This window comes from Aquarana catesbeiana, linkage group LG06 (assembly GCF_042186555.1).
Source record: "Aquarana catesbeiana isolate 2022-GZ linkage group LG06, ASM4218655v1, whole genome shotgun sequence".
NCBI lineage: Eukaryota > Metazoa > Chordata > Amphibia > Anura > Ranidae > Aquarana > Aquarana catesbeiana.
This window is the reverse complement of record NC_133329.1, coordinates 416,900,247-416,913,368: the sequence shown is the minus strand read 5'-3', so window position 1 is coordinate 416,913,368 and position 13,122 is coordinate 416,900,247. Positions and strand designations below refer to the sequence as shown.

Genomic DNA, 13,122 nt, shown 5'->3' with positions numbered 1-13,122 from the left:
GGGTTAGACCCCCTTTATTAGGTCCCCCTTGCTAGTAGCGGGTTGGACCCCCTTTATTAGGTACTCCTTGCTAGTAGTGGGTTAGACCCCCTTTATTAGGTCCCCCTTGCTAGTAGTGGGTTAGACCCCCTTTATTAGGTCCCCCTTGCTAGTAGTGGGTTAGACCCCCTTTAATAGGTCCCCCTTGCTAGTAGTGGGTTAGACCCCCTTTATTAGGTCCCCCTTGCTAGTAGTGGGTTGGACCCCCTTTATTAGGTCCCCCTTGCTAGTAGCGGGTTGGACCCCCTTTATTAGGTCCCCCTTCCTAGTATCGGGTTGGACCCCCTTTATTAGGTCCACCTTGCTAGTAGAGGGTTAGACCCCCTTTATTAGGTCCCCCTTGCTAGTAGTGGGTTAGACCCCCTTTATTAGGTCCCCCTTGCTAGTAGTGGGTTAGACCCCCTTTATTAGGTCCCCCTTGCTAGTAGCGGGTTGGACCCCCTTTATTAGGTCCCCCTTGCTAGTAGTGGGTTAGACCCCCTTTATTAGGTCCCCCTTGCTAGTGGCGGGTTGGACCCCCTTTATTAGGTCCCCCTTGCTAGTAGCGGGTTAGACCCCCTTTATTAGGTCCCCCTTGCTAGTATCGGGTTGGACCCCCTTTATTAGGTCCCCCTTGCTAGTAGTGGGTTGGACCCCCTTTATTAGGTCCTCCTTGCTAGTAGTGGGTTGGACCCCCTTTATTAGGTCCCCCTTCCTAGTATCGGGTTGGACCCCCTTTATTAGGTCCCCCTTGCTAGTATCGGGTTGGACCCCCTTTATTAGGTCCCCCTTGCTAGTAGTGGGTTGGACCCCCTTTATTAGGTCCTCCTTGCTAGTAGTGGGTTGGACCCCCTTTATTAGGTCCCCTATGCTAGTAGTGGGTTGGACCCCCTTTATTAGGTCCCCCTTGCTAGTATCGGGTTGGACCCCCTTTATTAGGACCCCCTTGCTAGTAGTGGGTTGGACCCCCTTTATTAGGTTCCCCTTGCTAGTAGTGGGTTGGACCCCCTTTATTAGGACCCCTATGCTAGTAGTGGGTTGGACCCCCTTTATTAGGTCCCCCTTGCTAGTAGTGGGTTGGACCCCCTTTATTAGGACCCCTATGCTAGTAGTGGGTTGGACCCCCTTTATTAGGTTCCCCTTGCTAGTAGTGGGTTGGACCCCCTTTATTAGGACCCCTATGCTAGTAGTGGGTTAGACCCCCTTTATTAGGTCCCCCTTGCTAGTAGTGGGTTAGACCCCCTTTATTAGGTCCCCCTTGCTAGTAGCGGGTTGGACCCCCTTTATTAGGTTCCCCTTGCTAGTAGTGGGTTGGACCCCCTTTATTAGGTTCCCCTTGCTAGTAGCGGGTTGGACCCCCTTTATTAGGTTCCCCTTGCTAGTAGTGGGTTGGACCCCCTTTATTAGGACCCCTATGCTAGTAGTGGGTTGGACCCCCTTTATTAGGTTCCCCTTGCTAGTAGTGGGTTGGACCCCCTTTATTAGGACCCCTATGCTAGTAGTGGGTTAGACCCCCTTTATTAGGTCCCCCTTGCTAGTAGTGGGTTAGACCCCCTTTATTAGGTCCCCCTTGCTAGTAGCGGGTTGGACCCCCTTTATTAGGTCCCCCTTGCTAGTAGTGGGTTGGACCCCCTTTATTAGGTTCCCCTTGCTAGTAGTGGGTTAGACCCCCTTTATTAGGTCCCCCTTGCTAGTAGTGGGTTAGACCCCCTTTATTAGGTCCCCCTTGCTAGTAGCGGGTTGGACCCCCTTTATTAGGACCCCTATGCTAGTAGCGGGTTGGACCCCCTTTATTAGGTTCCCCTTGCTAGTAGTGGGTTGGACCCCCTTTATTAGGTTCCCCTTGCTAGTAGTGGGTTAGACCCCCTTTATTAGGTCCCCCTTGCTAGTAGTGGGTTGGACCCCCTTTATTAGGTCCCCCTTGCTAGTAGTGGGTTAGACCCCCTTTATTAGGTCCCCCTTGCTAGTAGTGGGTTAGACCCCCTTTATTAGGTCCCCCTTGCTAGTAGCGGGTTGGACCCCCTTTATTAGGTCCCCCTTGCTAGTAGTGGGTTAGACCCCCTTTATTAGGTCCCCCTTGCTAGTAGTGGGTTAGACCCCCTTTATTAGGTCCCCCTTGCTAGTAGCGGGTTGGACCCCCTTTATTAGGTACTCCTTGCTAGTAGTGGGTTAGACCCCCTTTATTAGGTCCCCCTTGCTAGTAGTGGGTTAGACCCCCTTTATTAGGTCCCCCTTGCTAGTAGTGGGTTAGACCCCCTTTAATAGGTCCCCCTTGCTAGTAGTGGGTTAGACCCCCTTTATTAGGTCCCCCTTGCTAGTAGTGGGTTGGACCCCCTTTATTAGGTCCCCCTTGCTAGTAGCGGGTTGGACCCCCTTTATTAGGTCCCCCTTCCTAGTATCGGGTTGGACCCCCTTTATTAGGTCCACCTTGCTAGTAGAGGGTTAGACCCCCTTTATTAGGTCCCCCTTGCTAGTAGTGGGTTAGACCCCCTTTATTAGGTCCCCCTTGCTAGTAGTGGGTTAGACCCCCTTTATTAGGTCCCCCTTGCTAGTAGCGGGTTGGACCCCCTTTATTAGGTCCCCCTTGCTAGTAGTGGGTTAGACCCCCTTTATTAGGTCCCCCTTGCTAGTGGCGGGTTGGACCCCCTTTATTAGGTCCCCCTTGCTAGTAGCGGGTTAGACCCCCTTTATTAGGTCCCCCTTGCTAGTATCGGGTTGGACCCCCTTTATTAGGTCCCCCTTGCTAGTAGTGGGTTGGACCCCCTTTATTAGGTCCTCCTTGCTAGTAGTGGGTTGGACCCCCTTTATTAGGTCCCCCTTCCTAGTATCGGGTTGGACCCCCTTTATTAGGTCCCCCTTGCTAGTATCGGGTTGGACCCCCTTTATTAGGTCCCCCTTGCTAGTAGTGGGTTGGACCCCCTTTATTAGGTCCTCCTTGCTAGTAGTGGGTTGGACCCCCTTTATTAGGTCCCCTATGCTAGTAGTGGGTTGGACCCCCTTTATTAGGTCCCCCTTGCTAGTATCGGGTTGGACCCCCTTTATTAGGACCCCCTTGCTAGTAGTGGGTTGGACCCCCTTTATTAGGTTCCCCTTGCTAGTAGTGGGTTGGACCCCCTTTATTAGGACCCCTATGCTAGTAGTGGGTTGGACCCCCTTTATTAGGTCCCCCTTGCTAGTAGTGGGTTGGACCCCCTTTATTAGGACCCCTATGCTAGTAGTGGGTTGGACCCCCTTTATTAGGTTCCCCTTGCTAGTAGTGGGTTGGACCCCCTTTATTAGGACCCCTATGCTAGTAGTGGGTTAGACCCCCTTTATTAGGTCCCCCTTGCTAGTAGTGGGTTAGACCCCCTTTATTAGGTCCCCCTTGCTAGTAGCGGGTTGGACCCCCTTTATTAGGTTCCCCTTGCTAGTAGTGGGTTGGACCCCCTTTATTAGGTTCCCCTTGCTAGTAGCGGGTTGGACCCCCTTTATTAGGTTCCCCTTGCTAGTAGTGGGTTGGACCCCCTTTATTAGGACCCCTATGCTAGTAGTGGGTTGGACCCCCTTTATTAGGTTCCCCTTGCTAGTAGTGGGTTGGACCCCCTTTATTAGGACCCCTATGCTAGTAGTGGGTTAGACCCCCTTTATTAGGTCCCCCTTGCTAGTAGTGGGTTAGACCCCCTTTATTAGGTCCCCCTTGCTAGTAGCGGGTTGGACCCCCTTTATTAGGTCCCCCTTGCTAGTAGTGGGTTGGACCCCCTTTATTAGGTTCCCCTTGCTAGTAGTGGGTTAGACCCCCTTTATTAGGTCCCCCTTGCTAGTAGTGGGTTAGACCCCCTTTATTAGGTCCCCCTTGCTAGTAGCGGGTTGGACCCCCTTTATTAGGACCCCTATGCTAGTAGCGGGTTGGACCCCCTTTATTAGGGCCCCCTTGCTAGTAGTGGGTTGGACCCCCTTTATTAGGTCCCCCTTGCTAGTAGTGGGTTGGACCCCCTTTATTAGGTCCCCCTTGCTAGTAGTGGGTTGGACCCCCTTTATTAGGTCCCCCTTGCTAGTAGTGGGTTGGACCCCCTTTGGCCTTCATTCTTGGTGGCATCGATACAACAGGGTGTTGGAAACGTTCCTCAGAGATTTTCCTCCATAGTGACCTGATGACATCACACATCAATACATTTTCCTCTGCCGATCACTGGATATTTTCTCTTTCCCACCATTCTCTGTAATCCCCGAGAGATGGTTGTGTGTGAAAATCCCAGAAATCCTCAGACCGGCCCGTCTGCCACCAACAACCAATCATCCCACGTTCAAAGTCACCCAGATCCCCTTTCTTCCCCATTCTGATGCAGCAAGTCGTCTTCACCGCATTTTGTTTTTTAAATGTTTTGAGTTGCTGCCCTGTGATTGGCTGAATAGCAATTTCTGTTACCAAGCAATGGAACAGGTGTACCTAATAAAGTGGCCGGTGAGTGTGTGATCTAGACCAGTGGTCCCGGAAACTGCTGTCCATGGACCGAATGTGGCCCTCGGAGTGCCTCTTCCTCTCACTGACACCAACAATGGGGCACTATTCCTCCTACTGATATCAATAATGGGGCACTATTCCTCCCACTGATACCAACAATGGGACACTATTCCACTGATATCAATAATGGGGCACTATTCCTCCTACTGATATCAATAATGGGACACTATTCCTCCCACTGATATCAATAATGGGGCACTATTCCTCCCACTGATATCAATAATGGGGCACTATTCCTCCCACTGATATCAATAATGGGGCACTATTCCTCCTACTGATATCAATAATGGGGCACTATTCCTCCCACTGATATCAATAATGGGGCACTATTCCTCCTACTGATATCAATAATGGGGCACTATTCCTCCCACTGATATCAATAATGGGGCACTATTCCTCCCACTGATATCAATAATGGGGCACTATTCCTCCTACTGATATCAATAATGGGGCACTATTCCTCCCACTGATATCAATAATGGGGCACTATTCCTCCTACTGATATCAATAATGGGGCACTATTCCTCCTACTGATATCAATAATGGGACACTATTCCTCCCACTGATATCAATAATGGGGCACTATTCCTCCCACTGATACCAATAATGGGGCACTATTCCTCCTACTGATATCAATAATGGGGCACTATTCCTCCCACTGATATCAATAATGGGGCACTATTCCTCCCACTGATATCAATAATGGGGCACTATTCCTCCCACTGATATCAATAATGGGGCACTATTCCTCCCACTGATATCAATAATGGGGCACTATTCCTCCCACTGATATCAATAATGGGGCACTATTCCTCCTACTGATATCAATAATGGGGCACTATTCCTCCTACTGATATCAATAATGGGGCACTATTCCTCCCACTGATATCAATAATGGGACACTATTCCTCCTACTGATATCAATAATGGGGCACTATTCCTCCCAGTGATATCAATAATGGGGCACTATTCCTCCCAGTGATATCAATAATGGGGCACTATTCCTCCCACTGATATCAATAATGGGGCACTATTCCTCCTACTGATATCAATAATGGGGCACTATTCCTCCCACTGATATCAATAATGGGGCACTATTCCTCCTACTGATATCAACAATGGGGCACTATTCCTCCCACTGATATCAATAATGGGGCACTATTCCTCCCACTGATATCAATAATGGGGCACTATTCCTCCCACTGATATCAATAATGGGGCACTATTCCTCCCACTGACACCAATGATGGGACACTATTCCTCCCACTGATATCAATAATGGGGCACTATTCCTCCCACTGATATCAATAATGGGGCACTATTCCTCCCACTGACACCAATGATGGGACACTATTCCTCCCACTGATATCAATAATGGGGCACTATTCCTCCCACTGATATCAATAATGGGGCACTATTCCTCCCACTGATATCAATAATGGGGCACTATTCCTCCCACTGATATCAATAATGGGGCACTATTCCTCCCACTGATATCAATAATGGGGCACTATTCCTCCTACTGATATCAATAATGGGGCACTATTCCTCCTACTGATATCAATAATGGGGCACTATTCCTCCCACTGATATCAATAATGGGACACTATTCCTCCTACTGATATCAATAATGGGGCACTATTCCTCCCAGTGATATCAATAATGGGGCACTATTCCTCCCAGTGATATCAATAATGGGGCACTATTCCTCCCACTGATATCAATAATGGGGCACTATTCCTCCTACTGATATCAATAATGGGGCACTATTCCTCCCACTGATATCAATAATGGGGCACTATTCCTCCTACTGATATCAACAATGGGGCACTATTCCTCCCACTGATATCAATAATGGGGCACTATTCCTCCCACTGATATCAATAATGGGGCACTATTCCTCCCACTGATATCAATAATGGGGCACTATTCCTCCCACTGACACCAATGATGGGACACTATTCCTCCCACTGATATCAATAATGGGGCACTATTCCTCCCACTGATATCAATAATGGGGCACTATTCCTCCCACTGACACCAATGATGGGACACTATTCCTCCCACTGATATCAATAATGGGGCACTATTCCTCCCACTGATATCAATAATGGGGCACTATTCCTCCCACTGACCACAGATGCTATGTAATTGTTTTACTCCCACTGGCCACTCCGGCCCCTCTAAAGTCTGAAGGACAGTAAACTGGCCCTTTGCTTAGAATGTTTGGGGACATATCTGAACCTGGCATTTACAGAGAATGGTCTAGATTAGAACATGAGACCTGAACCTGACCTATATGATCTAGACCCGGACCTATATGATCTAGACCCGGACCTATATGATCTAGACCCTGACCTATATGATCTAGAACCACTGAGGCAGAATCCCAGCCAATGGACATAGTGAATGGACAGTAGGACCTATAATCAGAATTTCCATCAGACGTTCGATGTAATATTCTGAAAACAATTCCTAATAATGTGATTTTCTTTTATCTTCACACAGTGCGTCCACATGTATATGAAGGTAAGTACACGTCATCAGATATATGTCCGTTTGTCTCATGGCTAGGGATGAGCATTCGCCGAATTACGAACGATATGGGACGTTCGCGCTAAATTCGTGTGGTGCGTCACGGCCCATAATTCACTGCGGCATCGCAGTGCATTGCTGGCTGATGATTGGCCAAGCATACACTATGACCCGCATGCTTGGCCAATCACAGCGCCGCCTGAACAGAGAACCGTAATTGGCCAAAGCCAAGGAGGCTTTGTCCAATTATGGCTCAGGGGATTTAGTACACGCCCCACACTATATAAGGCTGCCTGCACGTCGGCCCTGTGCAGTGTGTTCCGGTGTTCAGAGATAGAGAGAGAGAGAGAGACAGGCAGGCAGGTCGAGTCAGTTAGTTACAGTGTATTGTGTGTATATATATGCATCCCAGGTGTTGTATATATATATATATACACTGTATTCAGTTTAGCTAGATCCTTTTCTTCTCTTCCTAATATACTGACAGGCAGGTGTTTTTACAGTATTTCCAGCTACTGTACTGTGTACCCTGCACAGTCTCACCTACATTATAGCTACCTGAAGACAAGTGCAGGGGTTATCATACTAATAATACTCCAGGCAGGCAGTTGATTCTGCTAGCTGCAGTATAATCGGTATATATATATATCCCAGCTTAGTGCAGCTACAGGCCATTAGTATGTCTGGAAGGCCAAGAAGGAGAGGCAGACAGTCACAAGCCAATAAGAGAGGGCAAGCAGGCTCTGTGTCTAGTGCTGGTCGTGGAGACGGTGCATCCTCATCAGCACGTGGCCATGGGACACGCTTGGCCTTTTTTTCGGCAGCTGGCCATGTTGAGCCGCAACATGCGGAAGACTTGGTCGAGTGGATGACCAAGCCGTCCTCATCCTCCTCATCCTCTCTCACCCATGCCCAGGGTGCTTTGTCTGGCAAAGCAGCGGCCTCTTCCCTCGGCTCAATGTCATCAGTGACTCCTTCCCTAGCTCCACCATGTCCTCCTGAGGAGTCCCTCGAACTGTTTGACCACAGTGTTGGGTACATGCTCCAGGAGGATGCCCAGCGTTTGGAAGGCTCTGATGACGATACTGAGCTCGATGAAGGCAGTAACACGAGCACGGACAGAGGGGGTGCCCAAGAAGGACAGCAATCTGGCAGTCATGCTCCCCCTGCTGCAGCATACTGCCAGGTTTGCTCCAGTGATGAGGAGGGAGGGGATGATGAGGTCACTGACTCAACGTGGGTGCCTGATAGGAGAGAGGAGGAGGAGGAGGCGGCACATCACCAACGAGGCAAGATGCCCTCCAGGGGCCAGCCTAAGGGCAGCACATTGACTGAATCACACCCCAAAGCTCCACATGTGCAGGGCGCTGCAGTCTCTGCGCGTTATTCAAAAAGTTCTTTGGTGTGGGCCTTTTTTTGAGATGAGTGCATCAGATCGCACCGCTGCTATTTACAACATATGTCTCAAGCGTATCTCACGTGGCCAAAACATCTCCCGCTTGGGTACCACATGCTTGACCAGACATATGTTGACTTGCCATGCAGTTCGTTGGCAAGCGTATCTAAAAGACCCACACCAAAGAACAAAGAGGATCTCTCCTTGCTCCTCATCAGCTGAGATCTCCAACCCCACTATACCTTCAGTCCTCTCTGAGACCTGCACTGAGAGGAATGAAGGTGTAGAATTAGGTGTGTCACAGCCAAGTACTTGTGGGCAATCTGCTTTTGGTACACCGACGTCAGATTGTACCAGGCAAATTTCCCTGCCCCAGCTGCTGCACCGCCGAAAGAAGTTTGCTCCCAGCCATCCACATGCCCAGCGGTTGAATGCTAGCTTGGCAAAATTGCTAGCACTTCAACTGCTGCCTTTTCAGTTGGTAGACTCTGCCCCCTTCCGTGAGTTTGTGGAATGTGCGGTTTCTCAGTGGCAGGTTCCCAAACGCCACTTTTTCTCACGGAAGGCGATTCCGGCTCTCTACCGGCATGTGGAAGGCAATGTCCATGCCTCGCTGGACAGGGCGGTCAGCGGTAAGGTGCATATTACCGCTGACTCATGGTCCAGCAGGCATGGACAGGGACGTTACCTAAGTTTCACGGCGCATTGGGTGACTCTGCTGGCAGCTGGGAAGGATGCAGGACAAGGTGCAGTAGTGTTGGAGGTTGTTCTGCCACCACGCCTCCAAAATTCTACTAGTGGTGATTCTGCCACACCTCTCTCCTCCACCCCCTCCTCTTCTTCTTCCTCCATGGCCTCTTCCTGTGCTTTGTCCTCGGAACCAGCGGTGCTCCGTAGCCGTTCAAGGGGCTACGCAAGTACTCAGGCCAAAAGATGCCATGCGGTGCTTGAGCTGGTATGCTTGGGGGACAGGAGCCACACTGGGGCAGAGGTTCTGTCAGCTCTGCAGGGGCAGGTTCAGAGGTGGTTGACACCATGCCAACTTAAGGCAGGAATGGTGGTTTGCGACAATGGCACCAACCTCCTCTCCGCCCTCCGACAGGGACAAATGACCCATGTGCCCTGTTTGGCTCACGTCCTTAACTTGGTGGTGCAGCGGTTCTTGGGCAGGTACCCGGGCTTACAGGATGTCCTGAGGCAGGCCAGGAAAGTCTGTATGCATTTCCGCCGGTCATATAATGTCAGTGCTTGACTGGCGGACCTCCAAAAGGAGTTTAACCTGCCCAAGAACCGCCTAATCTGTGACATGCCCACCAGGTGGAACTCAACGTTGGCCATGCTGCAGCGGCTGCACACGAAGCAGAGGGCCATCAATGAGTACCTGTGTGACTATGGCACCAGGACAGGGTCGGGGAGCTTGGTTTTTTTTCCCCACGCCAGTGGGCCATGATCAGGGATGCATGCACTGTCCTGTCACCATTTGAGGAGGCCACGAGGATGGTGAGCAGTGACAGTGCATGCATCAGTGACACTGTCCCCCTTGTCCACCCTTTGGAGCACACACTGTGTGGAATAATGGACAGGGCACTTGAGGCAGAACAGAGGCAGGAAGAGGAGGACTTCCTTAGCTCTCAAGGCCCCCTTTATCCAGACAGTGTTCCTGCGTGCCCGCCGATCACACAGGAAGAGGACGAGGAGGAGGAGGAGGAGGAGGAAGATTGTGTCAGTATGGAGGTGGAGCCTGGCACTCAGCATCAGCAGCAGTCTTTGAGGGATCATTTACAGTCCCCAGAAACCCATGGACTTGTACGTGGCTGGGAGGAGGTGGCTGCGGATCATGTCGTCCTTAGTGACCCAGAGGACTCCGGACCGAATGCCTCAGCAAACCTACGCTGCATGGCCTCCCTGATCCTGCAAAGCCTGCAAAAGTATCCCCGTATTTGTGGTATCAAGGAGAAGGACCAATACTGGCTGGCAACCCTCCTTGATCCACGTTACAAGGGTAAGGTTGCGGACCTTATCTTGCCATCGCAGAGGGAGCAGAGGGTGAAACATCTTCGGGAGGCCTTGCAGAAAGGTCTGTGCAACGCGTTCCCAGAGACTGGGAGGTTACAAACTCCTGTTTCTGGACAACGTGTTGCTGAGGCTTCGGTCAGTCAAAGAAGGAGCAGTGGAGAAGGTGGCCGTCTGACCGATGCGTTCAGACTGTCACGGAACGCCCCACACTCCGCTTGAGTGCTTCTGTCATATACCGCTTCCTAAGTTCTGGAACACGAGTCCAATGGATCTGGCTATAGGAACCCCAAGAACTAGACAACACCAGTCTTGGAGTACATCAGAACTGCCTTTATTTTGAGATCTCACAGACCTTTTTATATCAGGGATGACTCAAAGCTAACCTAATTAACATGACCTAATTTACTACAAAATGTACCCAGACCAGATGACAGTCTTGTGGGCACCGGGCTTCACACATTAATACAATTAACAATACAAACAACAATCTCCCCCCTCCTCAGCCTAGACCATTCGTCTATTAGCCAGGGCTGGTGGCTAATGTGATCAGCTCTCTCAATTAACATAAACACATGTTGATAACACCAGCATCTCCTCACAGGATGTGTCCCAGCAGAATGAATCAGTCTTATCAGCAGGGGGCTGCTGGAGGAATCCCCCCTCCCTCTTCAGGGACACAAATATACAGTAAGGAGTCCCCATACAATATATACATGACTGAGTCCGATTAATACAGTTCAGACTGGATTTCTCATTCACCTCAAATGCTAGGGCCCATAATCGGTGGGCAACAGGCTTGCACACAGTCCTCTCCAACAGCCTCCGATCTGGCCATGCCCGTGACATTTCTCCCCTTTCGGCAGGAGACTAACACAGGAGGAGACCCCAGACGGGTTGACTCCGAAGTTAGTAAACAGCTCCAGCCCTCTACTGCCTGTACCCACACAGTACCCCAAACAAATCATCCCAAACAGTGCATTACTCACCCAGCCATCCTCTGCCTCTCTCAGAGAACATATCTGCCGCTGGAGAGAAGACAGGGTGTCTGGGCTCACTCCATCCTGCTGTTGGGGATCTGGGCCCACTGCCCAGCATCCCTGGGGTATACAGGTGGAGACTGAAGTTCCATCCACCTTCACAGGAAATCCATCCTCTGTTAGTTGAGGGCAGAGTCCAGCAGTCCTCGGCCCTGTTGCCAGCCCTTCTGCTGGAAACCCCACACCATCTGTTCCGGCTAACTGTTGGGGAGGGAGGCCGACTGCCCCGCCTCCCTGGAACTCTGTAGTTGTTGCCGGTGCTGGGCAGAGGTTGGTAGCACTCTGCCCTGTTGCCAGCACTTCTGCTGGGGACTCCGCATCCTCTGCTCCGGCTAACTGTTGGGGCAGGCAGCTGGCTTCCTCCACTCCCAAACTGTGTAGCTGCCATTGGGGAGGTGAGCCGGCTGCTTCCTTTTCCATTCCCTCATCTGGCTGCTGGGACGACATGTCGATGGTACTGTCTCCCAGGTACACGGATCTTTGCTGGGGAGGAAAGCCCACTTCCTCCACCCTGACCAACTGTTGGGGAGGGACAACACACACCTCCTCTCCATTCTCCCCCTGTATCTGCTGCTGGGAAGTGATTGCCATCTTCTCACCCTGAGCCTCCACAATTGCTGCAGGTGTGGGGCAGAGGTCTTGGACCCTCTGTCCGGTTGCCAGCACTTCTGCTGGGGGTTTGCTAGGTGATTCCTCCTCTACAGAAATGTCTATTAAATCCCCAGTCTCTGGAAGTGGTAAAAGTGTGGGACAGAGGTCTTGGACCCTCTGTTCAGTTACCAGATCTTCAGCTGGAGAAGTTTGTTTTAACTCCATAGATGCTGCTGGCAGAAAATCACATGTCCCTGTCAGTGTTGTGGGAGAAAGGCCGACTACCTCTTCTCTCAGGAAGGCCGAAGCCACTGTTGGTGCTGGGCAGAACACAGTGAACTTTGGCCCTGATAGCAGCTCTTCTGCTGGAGGCTCATCAGGTTGTTCTTCCTCAGCAGAAAAGTCTATCAAATCCCATGTCTCTGCAACTGATGTCGGAGAATAGGGGTTCACCATCTCCTGTCCATGGAACCCAGAAGATGTTATCATTTCTGGACAGAGGTTAGCAGAGCTCTGCCCTGTTGTCAGCACTTCAGGTTTGGGGACGGCAATCTCCGGATTTTCCACTGCCGATTCTCTGGCATGCTGCTGAACTTGTTCTAGCAGTTTCCTGTATGCCCTTTCCAGATGCTGCTCCTTCCTTAGCAAATGGTCCAGATCAGGTTTGAGCTCTGAGACCCCTGCAAGACCGAGCATAGACTCTCTATAGTCTCTCATGTCCTCAAGGTCAGGCTCCCCTTCATCGCCAAACATAAAAAGATCTGTAAGGTTCTCCCACAGCAATCCAGGGCCGCCAAAGTCATATCCCTCCGGAGAGCATTCTGTTGTCTCCCCTAAATATCCCTCCTCTGCGTGCCATTGCAGAGCCCGATATCGATTGTCCAGCTCTATCTCCTGCTGGACCAACCTGTCCAACTCAGTCACCCATTGCTCCTGGGGCTGCTCTCCCAGGAATGCCATCCGCAATGCCCGTTGGTCACTGGCCCGTTGCTCTTGGGTTGGAAAGCACTTGCCCTGTTTTATACCAG

The 13,122-nt window shown here is 50.8% G+C and overlaps 1 protein-coding gene across 13 annotated transcripts in view; it reads left to right on the top strand.

Annotated features, from left to right (window-relative positions):
- The window catches only part of LOC141147337 (uncharacterized), a 110,066-nt gene that overhangs the window by 70,194 nt on the left and 26,750 nt on the right, over positions 1-13,122 (top strand). For all 13 annotated transcript variants that reach the window (XM_073634575.1, XM_073634577.1, XM_073634576.1 and 10 more), the window contains one exon: positions 7,028-7,048. In XM_073634575.1, the coding sequence (XP_073490676.1) occupies positions 7,028-7,048 (21 nt within the window). The remainder of the gene's footprint in view (positions 1-7,027; positions 7,049-13,122) is intronic.